At 34.9% G+C, this 24,679-nt stretch overlaps 1 protein-coding gene across 5 annotated transcripts in view; it reads left to right on the forward strand.

The window, feature by feature from the left end:
* The window catches only part of ERBB4 (erb-b2 receptor tyrosine kinase 4), a 1,092,681-nt gene that overhangs the window by 827,216 nt on the left and 240,786 nt on the right, over positions 1-24,679 (forward strand). For all 5 annotated transcript variants that reach the window (XM_032402964.1, XM_032402981.1, XM_032402953.1 and 2 more), the window contains 3 exons: positions 11,941-12,073; positions 17,496-17,589; positions 23,601-23,755. In XM_032402964.1, coding sequence (XP_032258855.1) covers positions 11,941-12,073; positions 17,496-17,589; positions 23,601-23,755 — 382 coding nt within the window. The remainder of the gene's footprint in view (positions 1-11,940; positions 12,074-17,495; positions 17,590-23,600; positions 23,756-24,679) is intronic.

Raw genomic sequence — 24,679 nt, forward strand, 5'->3', positions numbered from 1 at the left:
CAGACAAGCCAAAACAAGCGTGAGGATGTGGAGAAAAGGAAACTCTTGTATACTGTTTGTGGGAATGTAAATTGGTGCGGCTGCTAGGGAAAACAGTATATAAGTTCCTCAAAAGATTAAAAAGAGAACTGCCATATGATCCAGCAATCCCATTTTTAGGAATATATGCAGAGAAAAATCAAATCAAGATCTCAAAGAGATATCTGCATGCCTTTATTCAGTCATAAAAAAGAATGAAATCTTGCCATTTGCAGCAATGTGGATGGAGCTAGAGCATTGTATAATGCTAAGTGAAATATGTCAGTTAGAGAAAGTCAAATACCATATGATTTCACTCATGTGGAATTTAAGAAACAGAACAGGTGAACATGGGGGGGGGCGGGAAAAGAGACAAAAAATAGACTCTGAACTATAGAGAACACACTGAGGGTTGCTGGAGGGGAGGTGGGCAAGGGGATGGGTTAAATAGGTGATGAGTATTAAGGAGTGCACTTGTGATGAACACCGGTGTTTTATGGAAGTGATGAATCACTAAATTCTACACCTGAAACTAATATTACACTGTATGTTAACTAACTGGAATTTAAATAAAAATTTGGAAAAAAAAAAAAAGATCCTTAGTCTCCTATTTAAAACCTTCCAACAGCTTCCCACAACTCTTTGGACAAAGCAGATAATCTTGTAAATCGCCACTAAATCCTGCATAATCTGGCCCTTGTCTACCTGACTAACTCATCTGATACCACTTTCCCACTCACTGTGTCCAGCCTAGGCTCTAAAATCACTAATCTTATTCCCTGCTCAGTTTCTCTTGGCTAGAGTTGTGATTCCCAATTTCCCCCAGCCCTCTTTGCTTTAAGAATTCCTATTTATCGGGGCACCTGGGTGGCTAAATTGTTGTCTGCCTTCGGCTCAGGTCATGATCCCAGGGTCCTGGGATCGAGCCCCACATCGGGCTCCCTGCTCTGCGGGAAGCCTGCTTCTCCCTCTCCCCCAGCTTGTGTTCCCTCTCTCGCTGTGTCTCTCTCTGTGTCAAAAAATAAATAAAATCTTAAAAAAAAAACAAGAAAAGAAGAATTCCTATTTATCCTTCTCATCTCAGTTCCTCCTTATGTGGGCTGACCTAATGTGACCTACCCATTAGGTTAGGACAACTGCTATATTCTCTCAGTGCTCAAGCTCTCTCTCTCTCTCTCCCTCTCTCAATGATTATCTAATGCTTGTCTCCTCAACTAGACCATAAGGTCTAGATAAGACAATATGTATTTTATTTCATGTTTTCATCATATCCTCATTTCTTAGTAGTGTCCAGCATAAAGATTTTTAGAAGTAAACACATGTATATGCTTATATGTTTTCACATTTCTCTTAAGTATATTTATTGAGGACTTAATTTAGATAAGAAATAATTAAATTAAATTAAATTAAATTAATACTACATTAAATACTCTGTTAATATGATGTCTGCTCTTCATCATAACCCTGAAAGGGAAATATTATCATTCACTTTACATATGAGTAACACATGAATAATTGCCTGAGGCTACATGGCTAGTCATAGAGTAAGGATTTGAACCTATACTGGTCTGATCACAAAACTGAACTATTACAACTAAATCATATTTATTAGACTTAAAAAGCAACAACAACAACAAAAAGATGACTGGTATCTGTCTAAATATATTCCAGATCAAACCCATGCCTCTATGTGCAGTAAGTAATGCAAACAGCATAGATGGTCTTGTACAATGAAAGAACATCTATTTTTTTCTCCATTTGTGCCTGCAGACAGATACTCTATTTCAATATTTTGAGCTAATGCATTTACTTTAACACATGCAGCACAGTAGCAAGAACCATTGTTTGGGCTTGCCTCTATTTTAATGAAAGCAGTTTCAATATTCCATATGAAGGTTGAAATACTAAGCACATTATTATCTCTCCAGTTTTTTAACAGACAGGTACAATTCAGATGAGATAAAGAAAAAATCTATTTTACAGCTTCCAGAGAAAACACAGAGCAAGTTAAAGGTTGCCTAATAACTACATTCCTTAAGTTTATTTAGAGGTTTGTAATGGCCCTTTGAACTATAAGCCATTGAATAGGCCTTCTACTCCTTCTCATGTGACCATCACTCTGGGAGGTCAGAGAACTGTTGAATTCTGGGTGCTGATCGAAAAATTATTTTCTCTGAAGAATTTCAAAGAAGTAGCTTCCTTGGCCTTTTGTTCTGTGCTGTGTGGAGACAGTTCTCTTGGTTTCATTCTGGAGAAAATGATCAACCAGCCTTCAAGACCATCATCTAGTCGTTTGGAAAAGATGAGAAGAAAGTAATTACTGTGGTTTTCTGTTTATTATTACTTTCCTCCAATAGACCCTGATCTAAAACTGTTCTAAAATTGAGCATTTGAATTCAGACCAAGGGAGGCATTTGGCAGTAGAAAAGAAGGTAGGAGCTTTGGTGAAGCTAAAATTCTCCTCTCCATATAATTCAAAGCATGTAACAGAAAATCAAAGCAGGCAGCTTTCACCCTTCCATATATTGAAGAGTCGATCACTCTTGAGAGAGAAAATAAGGGATAAAAGTGTGAGGCTTTCAAACCTGAAAAAAATTAATACAAGTTGGTGAAATAGACAAAAGGTTGATGGGATATCATGAAATTGGCAGTAACGGGGGTGGGGGGAGCTAATGGTTTTGTCAACATTCTGAAGGAAGAAATTAAAAGTCTATTTGAGAGACTTAGAAGTTGACAAAGAATTTGAAATCTTGATTTTATTTTCCATAGGATTTGAAAGTGATGAATGCAGTCAGATTCATGACACTGCAATGTGATTTTGAATATACTCTGCTTGTATTTACAAGTCGCTTTTATAATATAACTTTTTTTCACTTTTAAGGATTTACCCTGATGCAAATATATATTAGAAATGTATGTAAATATATATATATATATATGTTGCAGAGTATGAAACTATAAATAACCTTAAAATGACTGAATATTTATAAAAATGGGTATTATAACTTTATATTAGTTAATATAATGGATCTTTTGCTTCTTTCTAGCTCTTTATTAAATAGAATTTGATCTTACACATTTATGTTCAATCAGCTTAATTGAACCATTGTTTTTACTCCTTACATCTTTGTAAGTTAGTGAAAGTCACTTATACATCTAGGGAATCAGTGATATGAAAATATGTTAAGATTCCATTTCAACTGACATTTCTTTTATGCAGTGAGAAAACCCTCTTTCTCTGCACTATGAATAAATAAGAAAGAAAGAACTCTTGCTATTAGTTCAAAATCAAAATAACAGATAAACTGTCAGCCTTTCCCAAGTAGAACATTGAAGCATTCAATTTTTGAAGTCTCCACATGATACGAAGAAAAAATAGTTATAATATATGGTATTCAATTTAATAAATCTTTAAGACATGGAGAAAACCACAATTTAGCAAAGTCACAACCTTTATGACTTACATAAAATAATAATGTATTTGAGAAGAGGCACGATCTTATCTACATAGGAAAACACTCTATTCAGTCTCTGTTCTTTTAGACTATCTTTAAAAATTACATTTAAAAATTATACTTAGGTATTATATAGGATTATAACTATAAAGTATATAAATTAAATCAAAATAGAAGGAATTATAATTTTCAAAAAATTTTGTGGGTGCCTAGAGGCTGTGTTGGGGCATTTTGGAGAATTATTATATGAAAACTTTTGTCTATAAACAAACAGCAAGTAATCCCATGTTGAATTTTTTTTTTTTAAGATTTTATTTATTTGACAGAGAGAGACACAGTGAGAGAGGGAACACAAGCAGGGAGAGTGGGAGAGGGAGAAGCAGACCTCCCGCTGAGCACTGAGCCGGGACAAGGGGCTTGATCCCCAACCCCAGGGTCCTGGGATCATGACCCCAGCCGAAGGCAGACGCTTAACGACTGAGCCACCCGTGCCCCCCATGTTGAATTTTTAAAAGTAAACATAGGATGTCCTTTTCTGGCCAAGTATAATAACAGGGATCAGATTTACCCTCCCTCATGAAACATCCAAAAGAAGGACAAAATGTATGAAATGACAGTTGGCAAGAGAGTGGATATCAGATAATGAAGGAGAATGATTCCTAAGAGTGAAGAAACAAATGAAGTGAGGCTGGTGATTTTCTCTGGCTAATTCCTTGAGAGAATTTTTAGACCATGGCACAGTCAGGAGGGACCCAGGAAGAGTCCCAAAGACTGCTTGAGTTGAGGGGGGAGAGCTGAGAGTCCAGGGAGACCAAGAAAGCTGGAGTTCTCAGACAGAGTGCCATAGAGAGAGAGCAGCACCAAGGGAAAACCACACTGAAAGAAATATCAAAGGAAGTCCTTTAGTCAGGAGAAAATGATACCAGATGAAAATATGGATCTATATATGGGATAAAGAGCACTACATAGATAAATATATAGAATCTTATTATTATTTAATTCTCTTCAAAAGGCATGTAAGTTGTTTTTTTTTTTTTTTTAAGATTTTATTTATTTATTTGACAGAGAGAGACACAGCAAGAGAGGGAACACAAGCAGGGGGAGTGGGAGAGGGAGAAGCAGGCTTCCCGTGGAGCAGGGAGCCCGATGCGGGGCTCGATCCCAGGACCCTGGCATCATGACCTGAGCTGAAGGTGGACGCTTAACGACTGAGCCACCCAGGTGCCCCAAAAGGCACTGTAAGGTTTAAAATAAGGAGTGTGTGGTGAATAACATGTAGAAAAATAAAATGTCTTGACAATAGCTTAAAGGTCAGGCATGGAGAAATGTATATATCCTATCTCAGGGGTTCTTAGAATATACATGAAGTGGTAGAAAATAATGAAATAGTGGTAGAATATAATGAAAACAGGCTGCAGTAAATTAAAGATGTATACTAGGATTTCTGCTTCTGGGAAGATGAATTAAATGCACCTTTCCCTATTCCCTCTGCTAAGTACAACTGAAAACCCTGGACTTTATGTATAAAAGAAACATAAGGTTTTGAAACTTGGGGAGGAGAAGGAAGACAGGTTTGGCAACTTGAAACCCAAGAAAGGACAGAGATGTGAGTCCCCTAGGTGTTTTTGTTTTTGTTTCTTGGTTTTTTGTTTTGTTTTGTTTTGTCTCCTACATCCCAGATTTGGAGGTGAAGAAACCGACAACTCAGAAACACTGACAGATGCAGACCAAAAAAGCTACAATAAAATCCTATTCTCTCTATCCAAAGGACCAGGAAAGGGGCAACTAGGTAGAGCAGAAATCTTTTAGACAACTGCTCTACTCCAGCCAAACACCACAGAGGAAAAAAAAACTGTGGCCCCAACTTCACCAATGCCAGGAAAGGAATGGGGAGTGTAGGCTTCTACCCTCACCAGGCTATAATGAAGTGCTCCAACCTCCCTGGCACATAATGTCAGAGAAGGTGGCATATGGAGCTGGGAGTTTCATCCCATTGGGTGGTAAAGAGAATAGGCAGGACCACGTTTAAACCACTACTCTGACACTTGTGGCCAGGGACAGCTTAGCCTCTCTGAGCCTCTGCCCATCTGTAAAATTATTAATTATTTCTACTTTGCTTGATGATTTTTAAGATTAGGATCCATATATGAACACAGAATAGAAAGAAAGAAAGAAAGAAAAAAAAAGAAAGAAAGTTACAAACCAATGTATCTCTCAAGAATATAGAGGCAAAAATCCTTAACAAAGTATAGCAAATAGTATTCAACAATTCAACAATATATAAAATCAATTATACAACATAACCAAACAGGATTTATTCCAGAGATACAAGGCTGACTCAATATAGAAAATCAAACAGTATAATATACCATATTAACAAGGTAAAGAATAAAAACCACATGATCATGTTAATGAATACAGAAAGTGTATTTGAAAAATTGTTAAGAGAAATTATTTGGGACCTAGGGCTAGACAAAGAGAATTTAAAGTTTTCACCAAAAGCAAAATATATAATAGGAAAAATTGATAAATTGGATTTTAAAGTTAAGAACAATTGCTCTGAAAAAGATCTTATTGAGAGGATGAAAGTACAAGCTACAGATTGAGAGAAACTATTTTCAAATCAGGTGGAGAGAGAGAGAGAGAGACAAGTTAGATGATAGATATATGATAGAAAGAATATATAAAGAACTCTCAACATTCAACAGTAAAAATATCTAATTAAAATAGGCAAAGACATAAAGATACATTTCACTGAAGAGAATATACAGATACCAAATAAGCACATTAAAAGATGTCAATATTGGGTGCCTGGGTGGTTCAGTCAATTTAGCATTTGACTTGGTGTCGGCTCAGGTCATGTTCTCAAGGTCATGAAATAGAGCCCAATGTCAGGCTCTGTGCTCAGAGTCCGCTTGAGATTCTCTGCCTCTACCCCCCCACCCACTCTCTCTCTCTCTAAAAAAAATAGTCTTTAAAAATTAAAAAAAAAAAGATGTCAATATTATTATCCATTTTATGGAAATTAAAATTAAATCCACAATGAGATATCACTATACACCAATCAGAATGGCTGTAATTAATATAGTGACAAAACCAAATGCTAGAGAAGATACAGAAAAATGAGATAATTCATAAACTCCCAGTGAGAATGTAATATGGCTCAACCACTCTAGAAAACAGTTTAGCATTTTCTCAAAAACAGCTAATATTAACTAAAATGCCCCTATCATATGAGCCAGAAATTATACCCCTGAGCATTTATTCCAGACAAATTAAAATGTATATTTACACAAAAATCTGTGAACAAATTTTATAGAGCTTTATAGCACAACATTAGGAATTCTTGTGTGATGGAAATCTTCTGTAACTTGACTGAATCAATGTCAATATCTTGTTTGTGTTATTGAACTATAGTTCTGCGAGATCTTACCATTAGAGGAAAAGGGAACATGGATCTCTCTGTATTATTACTTACATGAATTTATAGTTATTTAAAAATAAAAACACCAAACAACAGATTTTCAATGTAGATGAAGCAGCATTATATTGGAAAAGATGCCATCTAGGATTTCATAGCTAGAGAGGAGAAATCAATGACTAACTTCAAAATTTCAAAGGACAGCCTGACTTTTGTTAGGGGCTAACACAGCTGGTGACTTAAGTTGAAGCTAGTGCTCATTGATCATTCTGAAAACCAAAGGACCCATGAGAATTATGCTAAATCTACTCTGTGCCCTCTAATGGAACAAAAAAGCCTGGATGACAGAACATCTGTTTACAATATGGTTTACTGACTATTTTAAGCCCACTGTTGAGACCTCCTACTCAGAAATAAAGATCCCTTTGAAAATATTACTGCTCATTGATAATTCACCTGGTCACCCAAGAGTTCTGACGGAGGTATATGAGATTATTGTTGTTTTTATGCTTTCTAATACAACATCCATTCTGCAGCCCACAGATCAAAAAGCTCATTTTGATCCTTAAGTCTTGTTATTTAAGAAATACATTTCATAAGGCTATAGTTGCCATAGACGGTGATTCCTCTGATGGATCTAGGCAAAATATATTGAAAACCTTCTGGAAAGGGTTCACCGTCCTAGATGCCACTAAGAACATTTGTGATTCCTGGGAAAAGGTCAAAGTATCAACATTAAAGGAGTTTGGAAGAAGTTGATTCCAACTCAAATGGATGATTTTAAAGGGTTCAAGACTTCAGTGGAGGAAGGAACTGCAGATGTGGTAGAAATAGTAAGAGAACTAGAATTAGAAAAAATACATGGAAGCAAATGAAAATGAAAACATGACAGTTCAGAACCTTTGGGATGTAGCAAAGATGATCCTAAGAGGGAAATATATAGCAATACAGGCCTTCCTCAAGAAATAAGTCTCAAATCACAACCTAACCTTACACCTAAAGGAGCTAGAAAAAGAACATCCTCATTGGGGAAAAACTGAGAGCTTTTCCCCTAAGGTCAGGAACATGACAGGGATGTTCATTCTCACCACTGTTGTTCAACATAGTACTGGAAGTCCTAGCCCCAGCAATCAGACGATAAAAAGAAAGGCATCCAAATCAGCAAAGAAGACAAACTTTCACTCTTCTCAGACAATGTGATACTCTATGTAGAAAACCCAAAAGATTCCAGCAAAAAATTGTTAGAACTGATACAGGAATTCAGCAAAGTCACAGGATATAAAATCAATGCACAGAAGTCAGTTGCATTTCTATACACTAACAATGAGGCAGAAAAAAAGAGAAATCAAGGAATCAATCCTATTTACAATTGCACCCCAATCATAAGATATGTAGGAATAAACCTACCAAAGAGGTAAAGGATCTGTACTCTGAAAACTATAGAACACTCATGAAAAAAATTGAGGAAGACTCAAAGAAATAGAAAAACGTTCCATGCTCATGGATTGGAAGAAGAAATATTGTTAAAATGTCTGTGCTACCCAAAGCAATCTACACATTCAATGCAATTCCTATCAAAAAATTTTCACAGAGCTGGAACAAACAATCCCCCCTTTGAATGGAACCAGAAAAGACCCAGAATAGCCAAAGGAATGTTGAAAAAGAAAACCAAAGCTGGAGGCATCGCAATTTCAGACTTTAAGCTGTATTACAAAGCTATAATCATCATCAAGTCAGTATGGTACTGACACAAAAACAGACACATAGATCAATAGAACAGAATAAAGAACCCAGAAATGGACCCTCAACTCTGGTCAAGTAAACTTCAACAAAGGAGGAAAGAATATACAATAGAAAAAAGACAGTCTCTTCAACGAATGGTGTTGGGAAAATTGGACAGCCACATTCAGAAGAATGAAGTTTTACCACTTTCCTACACCATACAGAAAAATGAACTCAAAATGGATGAAAGACCTAAATGTGAGATAGGAATACATCAAAATCCTGGAGGAGAACACAGGAAGCAACCTCTTTGCCTTAGCCGCAGCAACTTCTTGCTAGACACGCCTCCAAAGGCAAGACAAAGATAGTGTTTTTAACAAATGGTGCTGGAAATATTGGATATCTATATGCAAAAAAAATGAATAGATCTTTCTATACTATTCGTGTAGACTGAGACTGAAATATGCTTTCCTGGGTCTTGTGCTTGCAGAGGGCAAATGGTGGGACTTTTCAGCCTTTACAACTATGTGATCCAGTTCCTTATAAGAAATCATATGTATCCTGTTTATTTTGTTTCCCTGGAGAGCCTTGACTAATACAGAACCATACAGTACCATTTTGGAAATGTAAATCAAAACTACAATGAGATATCACTACATACCTATTAGGAAGGATAAAATTAAACTGACTGACCATATCAAGTATTGGCAAAAATGTGGGGGAACTTTAATTCTTGAGTTGATTTCATTGCTATTAGGAATGTAAACTGGTACAACTACTTTGGGAAACAATTTGACCATTTCTTGAAAAGTTAATCCTATACCTACTATATCTAGGTGTTTACTGAAAGGAAATAAAAACATATGCCTATACAAAGACTTGTGCATGGATGTTTAGAGTAGATTAATTTTCTTTCTTTTCTTTCTTTCTTTCTTTCTTTCTTTCTTTCTTTCTTTCTTCTTTCTTTCTTCTTTCTTTCTTTCTTTCTTTCTTTCTTTCTTTCTTTCTTTCTTTCTTTCTTTCTTTCTTTCTTTCTTTCTTTCTTTCTCTAGAGTGTGTGGGAGCAGGGTGGGGAGGGGCATAGGAAGTGAGAGAATCTTAAACAGGCCCCACACTCAGCACAAAGCCTGATGCGGGGCTCCCTGAGATCATGACCTGAGCTGAAATCAATAGTCCAACACTTAACTGACTGAGAAACCCAGGTGCCCCTATAGTAGCTTAATTTTAATAGCACAAAATGGAAAACAGTCTAAATGTGTAGCAATAGGTGAATGGTTTAAAAAATGTTGTATATCCATACAATGGAATATATTTAGTAATAAAAATGAATGAATATTGGTGTGCCTGGGTGACTCAGCCATTAAGCATCTGCCTTTGCCTCAGATCATGATTCCAGGGTCCTGGGATCGAGCCCTGCATCGGGATCCCTGCTCCACGGGAAGCCTGCTTCTCCCTCTCACACTCCCCTTGCTTATGTTCCTTCTCTGGCTGTCTCTCTCTGTCAAATAAATAAGTAAAATCCTAAAAAAAAAAAAAAAAAAAGAATGAATATTGATACACACAGCAACACAGATACATCTCAAAATAATTGTTCAGAGTGAAAGAAACTATATAACGAGAGTATACATACTGTATGTTTTATATAAAGAGAGAGTACATACTGTATGTTTCTATTTATATAAAATTTTAAGAAGTGCAAAGTAATGTATATTGAGTAGCAGCATATCAATGGTTGTCTGAGAGGGATGGGGCAGGAGGAAGGGATTACATAAGGTCATAAGAACTCTTTTGGAATTAATGGATACATTCATTACTCTAATTGTGTATATGGCTCATGATTGCATGCATACATCAAAACATCTAATTGTACACTTTACGTATGAGCAATATATTATATATCATGTATACCTCAATAAAACTGCTAAACACATACACACACACACACACACACACACACACATAGTTTCTCTCTTAAACTATGTTGGAAGAGATTATTCAATTAAGCAGTTACCAAGTAAAAAGACTGGTTAGTAGGTCTAACTCTGCCTTGAGAAAAGATTTTCCACAGTTTAGCATAGGGGCCTCCTTAAGGCTGGAGGATATAAGAGGAAGAATATATGAATTGGGTAATTTTGTTTCACTATTTTAAAACTAGTCAGCATCATGAATGTGGCAATTCCTTTCTCAAGCCTATGTTAGAGAAGGTAACTTTCACAGATATGTCCCCTGCTTATATTACACTCATATATTCAATGCCGTGCCAACCCATCACACAAATGCTCTTGTCATGACAACTTACATCCCATAATAATTAAACTTGGTAACTAATGGGAAGATGAAGATGTTTCTGATGTTTTTTTTTATCTTCTTAGAAATTCTTAATATTTTATGAAAACCATATATGGTTGTGTTTCAGATGACTCAATTCACTTTTCAGATACTCAGAATAACATTTGAAGTCTTCATAGGCCCTTCTTATTCAACATCTAGTATCCTTTTACTAAAATCATGTTATTCCATATAAATAATAATATTCTGAATAACTGTTACTCAATATAAAGGGAAACAGAGATGGTGAACTTAAGTGGCAATTTTAAAACAGTCCCAAAACTCTTTGGCAACCCTCTCATCAACAGATTATATAGAGACAAGGCTAAAGATCATCGCTATTACTTTCATCTCTATACCTCCTCATCAGTGACCACTACAATTTGTTTCATATATTTGCCAATTTATATGTGCCCATTTGACTATCAAGGCAAGCAGAGGTCTATAAAAAACTTGTATTTTATTTCCATTTCTCTCCCCCCCCTTACCTTCCAGATATTCTTTTTTTCTCTTTCTAAATTTTGTTTTGTTTTGCTTTAAGACAAGTATTATTTGTTCTATTTCTTCATGAAGCTCTCGTATGGATTTGAAGTTAGAATTTTTGGTGGCTCAGTGGAGCAAAGAGTTGGATTGAGAAAGGCATGGTTTGCTCCTTGCCTTAGTGGGAAAGTTAATTTTTTATCACCCTTCCTCCCTAGAACTTTGATGTAGACAATTGACATTTGTTCATTCTTATGAAAAACGTAGTGGTTCTACACACGCAGTGATGGGGTCTGCAATAGGGAAGAAGTTGACGGTAGTGTGGGCCAGCGTGACTGTGTAGGCAGACGAAGTTATCTGCCACAAACCCCCTTCAAACCAACTTCTTCAGAAATAGCATCACTTGGGAAGATTCACATTAAAATGGTTAAGTGTTTGTTTTTTAATGGTTAAGTTTTAACATTTAACAATCCTTCTTTTTTTATTTCACTCTTGTATTTGTTTTTTCTCTTCCAGCTGCTGAAGGAATGGTGTGCAACCACCTGTGTTCAGGCAATGGCTGCTGGGGACCTGGCCCCGACCAGTGCTTGTCCTGCCGTCGCTTCAGCAGAGGAAGGAGCTGCATCGAGTCTTGTAACCTCTATGATGGGTAAGGCATCTTACAACGTCGCCTTTACCTCATAAGCTTTGAGGCGCTGATTGCTTCAGATTTTTAAATGATAAGAAAATGGTAAAATTGCAGAATGTGTGTGCCGGCCAGGGTTTTTAAGGGAAGCTCTTGTTGCATAAAGGAGACAACAACGCATAGAAGAATTGTTTTAAGGGGAAAGAGTTTTATTGGAAATAAGACAAGTCCAAATATATGTTGACTATTACACAAACTTAAAAAAGCATACTGAAATAGATCATTCTTAATAAATTGTAGTCGTTTATACTGAAGCAAAATTGAAAAATATATTCTTATTTTCCTTATGAAGGAGATTGTTACAAGTAATCTTTCCTCTCAAATGTCCCAATAATATTTTTTCACATACTTTCCTATTAATTTTCATCTAGAATTACTGCATAACTGGGGCACCTGGGTGGCTCAGTCATTAAGCGTCGGCCTTCGGCTCAGGTCATGATCCCAGGGTCCTGGGATCGAGCCCCGCGTCGGGCTCCCTGCTCCGCGGGAAGCCTGCTTCTCCCTCTCCCGCTCCCCCTGCTTGTGTTCCCTCTCTCGCTATGTCTGTCTCTGTCAAGTAAATAAAATCTTTAAAAAAAAAAAAAAAAGAATTACTGCATAACTTTTGAATTTTTTTCCATCCAAGTTATGTGTCTTTTTGATTGTGTATTAGCAACAAACGATACACATTTCTATGTCTCTGACAACTGCTTAGCCCTATAGGAAAATTGCCTTTGTAGTTTCTAGTTGAAGGGGTTTTTGATAGTGTTCTGCCACTTTCTAAAGATAACCTAAGCAGTATTTTAAATCAAGAATTTTAAATTCCTATTGGTACTGTAATAATCACATTGCCAACAATAAAACCTAGTATATATCTTGTTGCATGGCATTTCATATACTCATAAAATCAGTTTATCTAACATACCATTTCATGCATCACAGTTGTCCTTCATTAGTGTGATAATACATTTTTTAGTACTGTTCCTGAGTCAAATTTTCTTATATTTCTCACTGAAAGGATTTTCAATAGTTCTGTAAAAGTGTAGTTTTGAAGTTCTTTATTGCGTTTCTTCTTTTACCTCATGAACTGTCCCATTTTATTTTTTTATAGGTTCAAATCTTTATTGTTTTAAAATTCTACATGTCTTTTATGATACAATATTTTGTTATTTAAATAACCTCTAAGTGACTAATATATAGTGAATATACTTGTTTTGAAATCAAACCATGAATTCCAGTTTCATCAATATGATTATAGAATTGTCCCATTTTAAACAACTGTTTTCATGATCTGAGATAACATTGTACTTTTGCAATTTATATCAGGAAGTTAGAAATCTATGGATCATAATAATATTAACATGTCTCTTTTTTGAAAGATGACCAAAACCAATTCCCTTCATGAAATTTAGAAAAAAAATAAAATTAGAAATTTAAGTGTGAAACAGTTTAAAATAAGAATTTAATTGTTTTCCAGGAAAATTTCAGCTTATAATTTTGTAAGGTACCATCAGCTCATAAATTTGATAATGGATAGCAAATTATGTGTTGCTTTTCTCATTAAATTGTAGTCATGTTTATTCTCATTATTATAAATGAATGATATGTTCTGTACATATAAAATACTTCAGATCAAAATATGGTTATTTGTTGTAAAGCCATTGATGCCATTAACATGTAACTAATAGACTTTAATTCCATTTAGTGAATGTTATAAGTTTATTGAATATATATATATATATGGAGTTTTAAAGAGGGACTGGGCTCTAGAAATCATCTTCTCTGAGAGCAATATCTTATAAAGAGTGAAAACTAGTAGAATTAAGTGTTGGCCAGTGTCATTCCACTGTAGAAGAATCAAGCCAACACTAGAACTCAGGGCATCTGGTTTCCATCCTGCTACTTTTCCAGATGCCATTATTTTTCCTTAGTATTTTTAACCTTGTCAGAAATGTGAAGTGGACAAATATGTGGATGCATATACCATTCTCTCTCACATCTGCAAAATAATGAAAGTGAAGCAAAGGAAAAATACATGTTTCCTAAATAAACAACACTGATTACCAGACTGTTTTTGGAAAGTTTAACATTTTCCAAGTCATTAAATCAAATGTATTCAAGAAATACAAAGTTTTTAATGTATTTTACAATAGCAATAGGGCTCTGGGAAATCATATATAAGGGTTGGTTTGAAAGATAATAAATGAAAGTACCTTGTAAAAGTCTGATGTAATTCTAGCCTATGCAATGATAGATTTTCCCATCTCCAGTCTTGTGGTACTGACTAATTTCTTCCAACATTGCCCGGAAGTTAAAACAGCCTTTGAGGAATAATGAATTCAAATCCTAACTTCATCACTTACTCATTTTCAATCTTGGATAAATAACCTAATTGTTCTAAACTTAGTTTTCTTATATGGAAAACGGGGATAATAATGGTGTCAATTTCATAGGATAATTATGGTCATTAAATGAGAAAATGCATAATAAAGTCTTGTTAGAATTTTTACTACTAAGATGATTATTATTTTCTTTTTGTGTCTATAAATCTAAGCTGATTAGATGGTTAGGTAGAACAGTCACCTTAAAAATGTTGAAAACAAATACAAGTAAGACATTTACCAAAATCAGGTCACCTGTATTTATATAACTTTTATATGAGAAGAAATCCTCAAAAGAGAACTTTTTGAAGGGGAAAAGAAAATCAGTTATTTCCTGGATGTTAGCATTCAAATCCAGGTCATAGAAGCCACTGTATTTCAGCAACTCTTAACTACAGTGCACAAGCATTGAGAATGAAAGAGAAAACTCATTGCAACCCAATCTTAAAACTGTCTTATTTGGCAACATGGTCAAACACTTTTGAAACATTAAGAACAAATGGGAACATCAGAAAGAGTGCCAGTCTAAGCTCTTTGTAGGCATTTATATTTAATAATCACAATCTCTCATTGAAACACAGTTTTTCCCTTTTACAAAGGATATTTACAAAATGAAGTCTAGAGATGTTAAGGGATTTAAGGCCTAGAAGTATCAGTGTTGTTGTTGGGAACAATCCGCCAAATTTGGGAAGGACTTGACTCTAAAGCATTTGCTCTGGATCACAGGATTGGCTAAGGGAACACACACAGCAAGACTGTGAGAAATATAGAGTAGTAAAAAAGTGACAAAAAGCTCAGTATGCAAAACTCAGCTCAATAGACAGTGATTTGTTAGGTCAGATTCAAGTGAAAGGGGAACTCTGGCAAAGTCATAGTATAATCAATAGGAAATGGAGAAGAAAAAGCAATGATGGAGACAGTGACAATGAAGAGCAGAAGTAATAAAAATTAAAAGAAGGATCAGTTCTGAGAGCAGAAAGGAAGAGAGCCCAAAGCCATACAAATAGAAGTCTAGTCTATAGAGGAAAAGGCAGCTAGGTTGTTATCTCCATGACTTTTTATGACATATACACTTTATTCTTCAACTCTGTGTATGGGGAAGGGGTTTTCAAGAAGAGAAAGAAAAGCATGACCAATGATTTAGTACCACAAAAATTATGACCTTCATTCAGTAACATAACCCTTTAGCAACCCAAGAAACTGTACTCAAAAAAAAAAAAAAAAAAAAAAGGAATTTGCTGATGGTTGCAGGTTTTGCTGTTAACTGTTTTATAATTTCATTATACAGGTGATACTTTTGATTCTCTTCACAATTAACCTACTGTCCTCTTTTCCCCCATACTAGGTCATTTTGACTTTTTTATTCGAAGATTTACTCTGTCAAGCACTGTATATAATTCATGTTAATAAAACATGCAAAAGAAAATCTGTTTCTATGTAATTGAGTTTTTAAATTCAAGAAAATCTGTAAGAAGATTAATCCATAGCAAGCCAACACCTCACTTTAAAAATGCAAAATCCATGGGCGCCTGGGTGGCTCAGTCGTTAAGCGTCTGCCTTCGGCTCAGGTCATGATCCCGGGGTCCTGGGATCGAGCCCCACATCGGGCTCCCTGCTCCGCAGGAAGCCTGCTTCTCCCTCTTCCACTCCCCCTGCTTGTATTCCCTCTCTTGCTATCTCTCCTTCTATCAAAAAATAAATAAAATCTTTAAAAAAAAAAAATGCAAAATCCATGTAACTAAATATGTGCATTGATACCTAACTAAACCACCAACTTATGCTATTTATTTTGAAAACCCAAGCTTAATTATCTTGCCTTAAAGTATGTGTAGTTTTAATTTAACCAACAGAAAAATAGCCCACCTTTTGGATTTCTATCATTTATTAAGGCTTTATAATAACCAAATGGGATAGTTCACTATGAAAATAAGTGAACACTTCATTCTAGGGAAAAATAAATTTAAATTTATCACCTAACTAATCCATAATTGCCATATTTGCAGTGCTTTTAGTTTGAAAGAGCTCATGATATACAGACACAAAATAATACAGAAGCTGTAAATATTTAGTCAAGTTTTGTTAATGACTTACAACTGGCATTCTAAATTGTCTTTACCCAGTGCCTCATCCTCTCATACATTAGTGGGAATGGGGTATTTAAACATATTGTACATGAATGATACCCAATTATTGAAATGAAAATTTTACAGTAGATATTGTTTAGAAAACTTACTATTGATAACATTTAACATTCAAATCAAATGTAAGGTTGTGGGAAGGGATAACCATCATCCTAGATTTTAATTAGAAAGTTTTAGAATGTTACCATTTAACTATTTTTTATTTTATACCATATAGAATTACTTCAAAAAGATCTTAAGCTGAAAAAGATGTGATATTAGATCAATAATCTAAGAATATAAAATCTGCCATAAAAAGATATTTTCTCTAATTCTCCAAGGCAGCTATTTTAAAAGAAGAAAAGAAATCAAAGCATTTTTTGAAGTTTCATCAAAAATAAATTGAAGAGTCTTGGGATTTGAAGGACAGGGATGAGGAATATCATGTAACTTAGCAACAAGAAAAATACAATAGTTCTTTCAGAGTTTAAAAAGTAAAGCTCAGCCAAGAGTAAAATTTTATATAGACACAAACAGGCACAGCTTTACTTAAAAAAAGGTAAAAATGTTTCTGTTGTGTCATCAGAAGAGTCATACTTTTTTTTTTTTTTTTTTTTTTTTTTTTTGAGACTGCTAGACTATCTCTCACAAGAGAGAGGTTTCCTGAATGAGTCTATCATTGAACCCAATGGAGGGCAAGGAGAGCCATCTGGCTGCAGTTTATCTTTTCTCCTAATGGAGAACTTATTCCATAATGTACAGGGAAATGATTCTAATGCTCCTGGCACATAAAGAAACAGACTCTAGAATTTACTCTGCCAATAGGACTTTTAGCAGATGTTGCTTCATTTGTTAAGTTGACAGCTCGTTTGCTTATACCACCTCACGCAGCTGATGTTTTCACAGTGAATTTCGAGAGTTTGAGAATGGCTCCATCTGTGTGGAGTGTGACCCCCAGTGTGAGAAGATGGAAGACGGCATCCTCACCTGCCACGGACCGGTAAGCTTGCAGACATCTGTGGTTGTGTTGGCTTATTTGGCTCATGTGTGAATGTTTGTTATGTCATTCCTTTATCACTTATCTATCCATTCAACAGGTGTTTGTAGCATGCTAGGGGGAATCATGTTTGCTATTCCTCCCTCAAGAGGCTTACAGTTTAGTAGTAGAGATGAAATATTTACAAATCCAATTTTTTAAATATTTATATCCCAGATAATATATTTAAAAAGTGGATATGGATATGCCCTTGAAAATTGCAGTGTTGAAAAGAAAAGAGAATATATAAGTAATTAGATTGAACCAAAATAATTGATAAAATGTAAATATGTATCAATTGTTATAGGAACACAAATGAGAGATAAATTAATCTGTCTTTGGGATGGAAATTAGGGCATTAAGGAGGTCCATAGAGAAGTGATGTTTGAGCTATGCTTTGAAGAAGAATCTAGAAAAAAGAAACATGCAAAGATATGCAAATGTAAAATTTCATGGTGTGTTTGAGGTAAACTATAATACATTCATATCTCTGTCTAATTATTTAACTATTATGGCATTGTGAAGGACATTGTGAAAGACAGAAGGGAGAGGCGAACACTTATAAACTAAAATCTAAAACAGTGTGATAAATACTATGGCAGAGAGAAAAACAGAGCTATGAGAATGGAAGAGGGGCTATGGGATCAGGAAAGTCTTGATGGATAAATTGGCATTTACATGTTTGAAGTTAGCCTTATAAAGAAAATGGTAATTATTTTTTAGTCCTCCCTTTGGTTCCCATCATTCAGGCTTTTTCCTAATAATGAGGTCAATAATGACTTTGTCATTCCAAAGTGTCATATTCATCCTTCTTTAGACAAACTTCCAGTTTTTTGTGTGTATTGAGTCATTTCTCAGTAGATTATTTGGAGACCAACATTTGGGTGTAGCCAAGAGCTCAACATTGCTCTATAAGAGTTTATTTGCAATTTAGATAGTACTAATTTTCTACCAGAGTGTTTATTCAGCACGTAATTAGCTTAGAAAAAAGAATATCATTGAGCCTCCAAACTTCCATTAGGCCCCAATGAGCTGTTCTGGAACTTCATCTAAAGAAGGATGTGGAAAACCTGGACAGTTCAGAGGACTACCACAAGTATGATTAAGCTTGGAAAATCAGACCTCTGAGAAAAAGGAGTGGTGTGATTTGGCCTGAAGAACCAAAGTCTAAAAGACAATTTAATATGTAAATGATCTTCAAGTAAGTATGCAAAGGGCATATTTGGCTATTTTCTGTCCCCACTAAGGAATTAATGGAAAATACAACTAATATGCAGCGTGAGAAATGTGGATGCTGGAAGGAATGACATGAAACACAGGGAAGTAAAATTCTGAAATGGGTTATGTTAAAACGAGTCAAGCTATCTATATAAGACATCTTTAAACACTAACATATTTAGGTACCAAAAGTCAAAGAACAGAAAACAATATATCTTTCAGAGAAACTGAGACTTTGAAAATGTGCAATTACAATAACAAGGCAGACTGCAAAACCAGTCCTGTGCTTTTTCCATTCCTCATTCTGTCTCCTATGATATAAATGATGCTGGCAAATAACTAATTTATTAATTTATTTTACTTTGTATATTTTCACAGTGTGTTTGTTCATTCTTTTGTTACTCAAAAGATTGAGACAGTTTATAAATTACACATTAAAAACCCTAATTGTTAATGTTTTTTTTCAATTTTCAAAATCATTTGCTAACTAAGAAAGAGTGAAAAAACAGGTTTTTAATGAATACATTTTGATTTTTTAATGACAGCATTGTTGGACTAACAATTTACTTAGAATTACCACCCAGTGTTAACATTGTCAATTAATATGTCTAGAGATTAGGAAAGACAGTAAGTCAAAAGTAAGAAAGGTTTAGTAAACTCGAATCACTCATTTGTGGAAGATCAGAACACGAATCAAGAAAACCTATTTGATCACTTGATCAGTAAACCTTGAAATACTAAGCAGGTACGAATACAATTTTAGGTTATGGTGTCTGAGAAACTGGCAGGACCGAGCTCAAACAGTAGCCCAAACTGCTTTCACTAGGAGGTTGCTTGCTTTCAGCTTTTACAATTTATATTAGGTTTTTGCCTGTATCTGGGTTCACATATTGATTATCACAACTAGAGATAGAAGTGCTTTTGTGTGCCATATAACAGGAATCTATCATTTGAGATACCCAAGAAGTTCTGGAAACTTCTCTGTGAGGCTGACATTGTGATGAGACAGAGGAAAAGTCATAAAGCTGGTTGGAGGGGCACCTGGGTGGCTCAGTTTGTTAAGCATCTGCCTTCGGCTCAGGTCATGATCCCGGAGTCCCAGGATCAAGCCCTGCATCAGGCTCCCTGCTCAGCAGAGAGTCAACTTCTCCCTCCGCCCTTCACCCCGCTTGTGCTCTCTCTCTCACTCTGTCTCAAATAAATAAATAAAATCTTTAAAAAAAGTTTTTTAAAAAGCTGGTTGGAATTCCCACACCTGGTCTTATGATTTATTCTATTGGAATCACACTTTCCTAAGCTGCCCATATTTCCCTAATAATAACTGATACACATGTATATTTGTCAAACACTGTTACATCTGAAGCATACTATCACTTTTTCCATTTAAAATATAAAGAAACTAAACCTATAATAATTAGAAAGTTACACTAAAAAGTCAACAATCTATGCAATGTGGAGCTGGGACTCAACTATAGAAGTGACTCCAAATTTTACACTCTATTCATTTCACTTCCCCTGGCCCCCACCCCCATAGGCAACAATTCTGTAAATAATAAGAATAACATGTTTTCTGGGAATATAACAGCTACATGTAAAATGGGATGGTATTATACTATTTAAATGTGACATAAATCCAGGATAATCTTGAGGGGGCTAGCTTTGAAATAAAGTAAGCCCCTGATTTTATATCCTTATATGTCTGTATGTGGTTTTATTTTATTTTATTTTATTTTATTTTATTTTATTTTATTTTATTTTATTTTTTACCTTATTTTATTTTATTTTTATTTTACAACTTTATCCTTTCTGCCTTACTTTCTCTACTCCTATGTGTTCCTTCAAGAAATATAAGGAAGGGCATGTGAGAAGAAAGAGAAGTACGGGAAATCAGACAGAGTTTTAGAAGATCAAAATATAAGCCAAAGAGGCAGCATACAAAAGAAGAGATTGAGGAAGAGAATGATAAAAGCTGAAATAGTTGTTAAAGTCAAGTTAATAAAGGTTATGCTGCCATAACAAATAACCCCCATATTACAGTAGCTTATAGGAACATGTTTAAATCTTTTTCATGTAAAGTGCATTGCAAATCAGCCCTCCTCCCTGTGATGGTCTAGTGTTCTGAGATGCTTTACACTTAGGGCATCCCCACATCTGCATAGGATCCCTGCGTCATGGCAGCAGGGAAAGAGAAGGCTGGAGAGGTTAGCCCTGGCAGTCTCATAAATTGCTTCTACTTAACTTCATTGTCTAAAACAAGACATACCTCACTTCTGGTGGGAGGAGAATTTCAGTCTGCCATGTGGCTAGGAGTGGAAGAGAACCGGATGCTGGTGAATAGTGGCATTGTCACTCACAGTAGTTACCGGAGAAAATCATCAATTGTCACTGAGGAAAAAAAATGTAATATTTCTATCAAGATTTAGCTTATCCTTTAGCTTTCTGGGTTCATAATTGAGTCCAAGGGTAGCTTAAAATCAGAGATAAGGAACAATATTGCTTTCACCTCTGTTTTTTATCATTACATTTATCAGTTCATTCACTGAACTTTGGTTCTTAAAAGCTTTGAGAATATAATGATAGAAGAGTAAGCATTAGACACACATATTTCTTTAAATCTCTTTATTATGGAAATGAGTTGGAGAATCAGTACATTTCATTTCTTTTGAGATTTGTCAGGCCATTTTTTAGTTATATCAGCTTAGAACAGTAGGTTTTGTATCATGATAATACAATCAAGTAAGTAAGAGATACTTAAAAACAAGGAAACATACAAAAAATTTTTTTGAAGTATACTTAAACATTAAATATGATTTTAATTTTAGTTTCATAATATTTTGTGTCTTCTGATTTTACCTAGATATTATTTTACATCAGAATTTTATAGAAAAATAATTCCTAATTTCTAATTTTAACTATTACTGCCTAATTTACTCATAGTTAGATTTTTTCTTATGTTCTGCAAGAAGACAGCATGTCTCTTGTCTTGTACAATAAGTCATGCCACTGAGCATACTTGCACAGAAAATGATTTTATATAATAGATGGCATTACGTGCCTAAGTACCCATGAGCAGGTGTTAAAATTGGAAGCATGTAAAGTATTCTTTTTTGGTAGGAAATAAGAAGTTGCCAATAGCAAACTCTTCAGGTTGAATGGGGATTAGGTTTCATAGGATAATTTTCTTTTAGCTCTAAGTCTCACATCAAAATAGTGAAATAGACAGGTGCTTGATTGAACCTCACCAGTCCCAGAATTTCCTGAAACCTCCTCATTACTTTTTCTTCTTTACGCCACTGTTCTTCATTAGCCACCTCAATTTTTAAATTTTAAAATATATTTATTGATTTCCTGATGTCTTATATCACCAACTTGCAATGTCTGACTGCTTTTGGATTAACATTTATAGAGAGACTCTTGTGAATGGATGCTCCCTGCCTAATACATAGCTCTGTCCAATGTTTGCTTGTTGTTGACTCCCAAATTCACAATTTATAATTATAAACCTAATAAAATGAATTATCTCCCTCTGTACTTACTATACCTCATTTATCTTAGTTGTGTTTAATGTGAACTGTCATAATTGTTGAACAATATTGACATACAGCTTTTGGGGAGAAATGGGTCAGGGGAAGAAGTTCCAGAAAGTAGTCAAAGAAAAGAGGAACCTAAGACAATATGATGTTTAAAAGGGAGAACCAAAAGTCAACTTTAAGTAGGTAATATCATTATTTAAAATAACTAAATGTAGGGTAACCTAGGTGGCTCAGTTGGTTAAGTGTCTGCCTTCGGCTCAGGTCATGATCCCAGGGTCCTGGGATCGAGCCCCGTGTCAGGCTCCGTGCTCAGTGGGGAGTCTGCTTCTCCCTCTCCCTCTGCCTGCCGCTCTGCCTGCTTGTGCTCCCTCTCTCTCTCTTTCTCTCTGTCAAATAAATAAAATAAAAAATCTTTAAAAAAATAGCTAAATATATAAATATAGTGCATCTTTTAAGAAAATAGCATTTTTAATCAAAATATTCTCAATTTTCTTTGATTTGGTGGTAGACTACTTAACATTTTTTTGCATGCTTACTATTTCCAGCACCAAATCCAAATTAGTTTTTTTGTAAAATTCTTTTATGTTTAAGATGGGTTTTAAATTTTACTTTTTAAATGACATTTAAACATATTTGTATATTACTGCTTAACATTCTGCATATTAGAAAGTTATTGTATATTATAAACATAAATATGCAAAGTGAGTTAGTTCTATTTAAATTTATTATGCTCAAATTTATATCACTTTTATTATTGGATAAGTTTCTCCATATAATTTTCTCTGACATGCACCTACTTTATTATTGTGGACTTTTGATATTTGTTCATCAGAATGTTTTTATTGTGCTCTCAGTATTGAACTGTGATTTACTAAAATCCCTATAGACACGTGAGTTTTAACATTATCACAAGCTGATTTGAGATGGAGAATAATCTAGAAATTAAATTTTATTTTCCTAAACTAATTCCTAATAATTCAACCACAGTAAATTTTAAAATTCATTGTCCAAATAATCATAGACAACCAAAGGAAATTTTACATCTCACTTTTACATTGAAAAGCTGCAATAGTGACATCCCCGTTTGTAGTTTTGAAAATGCTCTCCAGCTCTCTAGGGGAAGATTGGCCACTCACTGAAGTCTTAGGAACTAAACCACATCAATACCAGAGGAAAGAGCATCCACTTTTCTTTCTCCATTGTGTTTTGTTTTTCACACTTCAGGGACCTGACAACTGCACAAAGTGCTCCCATTTTAAGGATGGCCCGAACTGTGTGGAAAAATGTCCAGACGGCTTACAGGGGGCAAACAGTTTCATTTTCAAGTATGCTGATCAGGATCGGGAGTGCCACCCATGCCATCCAAACTGCACCCAAGGGTAAGCATCCTTGCTGGCCAAGGACTCCATCACACAAGCATCTTTACCCTTGACACAGTCTACTAAATATATATTATTGTCATATAAAACTCTATTCATCTTTGTATTAACATGTTGACTTAAAGAGAAATACTTTCTAGGAAAGCGGTTTATGCAATCAAATGTATACCCTCTCAGATATTTCTGTTAAAAATTTGCCTAAAAGTATTCTATTGACACCTTTATGAAGCTGGTGGCAGGTATACTTTGTATGGAGTGTAGAAATTCTTCCAAATTTTACTTGATATTGAAGATACCTTAGAAAAGACAAGATAGTCATCAGACTTTTGAGGTTTGTGCTTAATAAATCTTTAACAGGAGTTTTCTGTTGTTTCTTTGTTCTTACAACCAGCTGAAAGCTAAATACTGCCTTGAATTACTCCTTCAACAAAATATAAGCAAAATGGTGACAACAGGAAAAAACAAAAAGGTGTGGGGGGGGAGAATTTAGTGATATGTATATCAATAAAATCACAAATGCATTTTGTGAAAGTAATTTTATGGCAGGTTAACCTATAACTTAGAATTTCTTTGACCAGTATAGGACAACTTGAAGATTGGTAGGTACATAGTTTTCTATTGTTTCAAAAGGATGCATTATAAAATGAATAATAATTAGATTACCTTTGATACTGATAACAGTTGAAAAACAAAGACATATTACAGAAAGAAGAAAAGCACTGAACTGAAAGAAATAATGTCACTCATCTAACAAATCCTAACACTTAATTTTTAAAAAGAGAGCAAATCTATTTTAGTAAGGGCTTTTCATTTTCTTTCCTCCAGAACATGACTAATTTCAGACTTGAGAACAATTTAACACACTCTATCCTTCTGTCTGTACATCCTCTTCTCCCTGATGAGTGCCCACACACATGTGTACAC

This window comes from Phoca vitulina, unplaced genomic scaffold (assembly GCF_004348235.1).
Source record: "Phoca vitulina isolate PV1807 unplaced genomic scaffold, GSC_HSeal_1.0 scaffold1, whole genome shotgun sequence".
Lineage (NCBI taxonomy): Eukaryota > Metazoa > Chordata > Mammalia > Carnivora > Phocidae > Phoca > Phoca vitulina.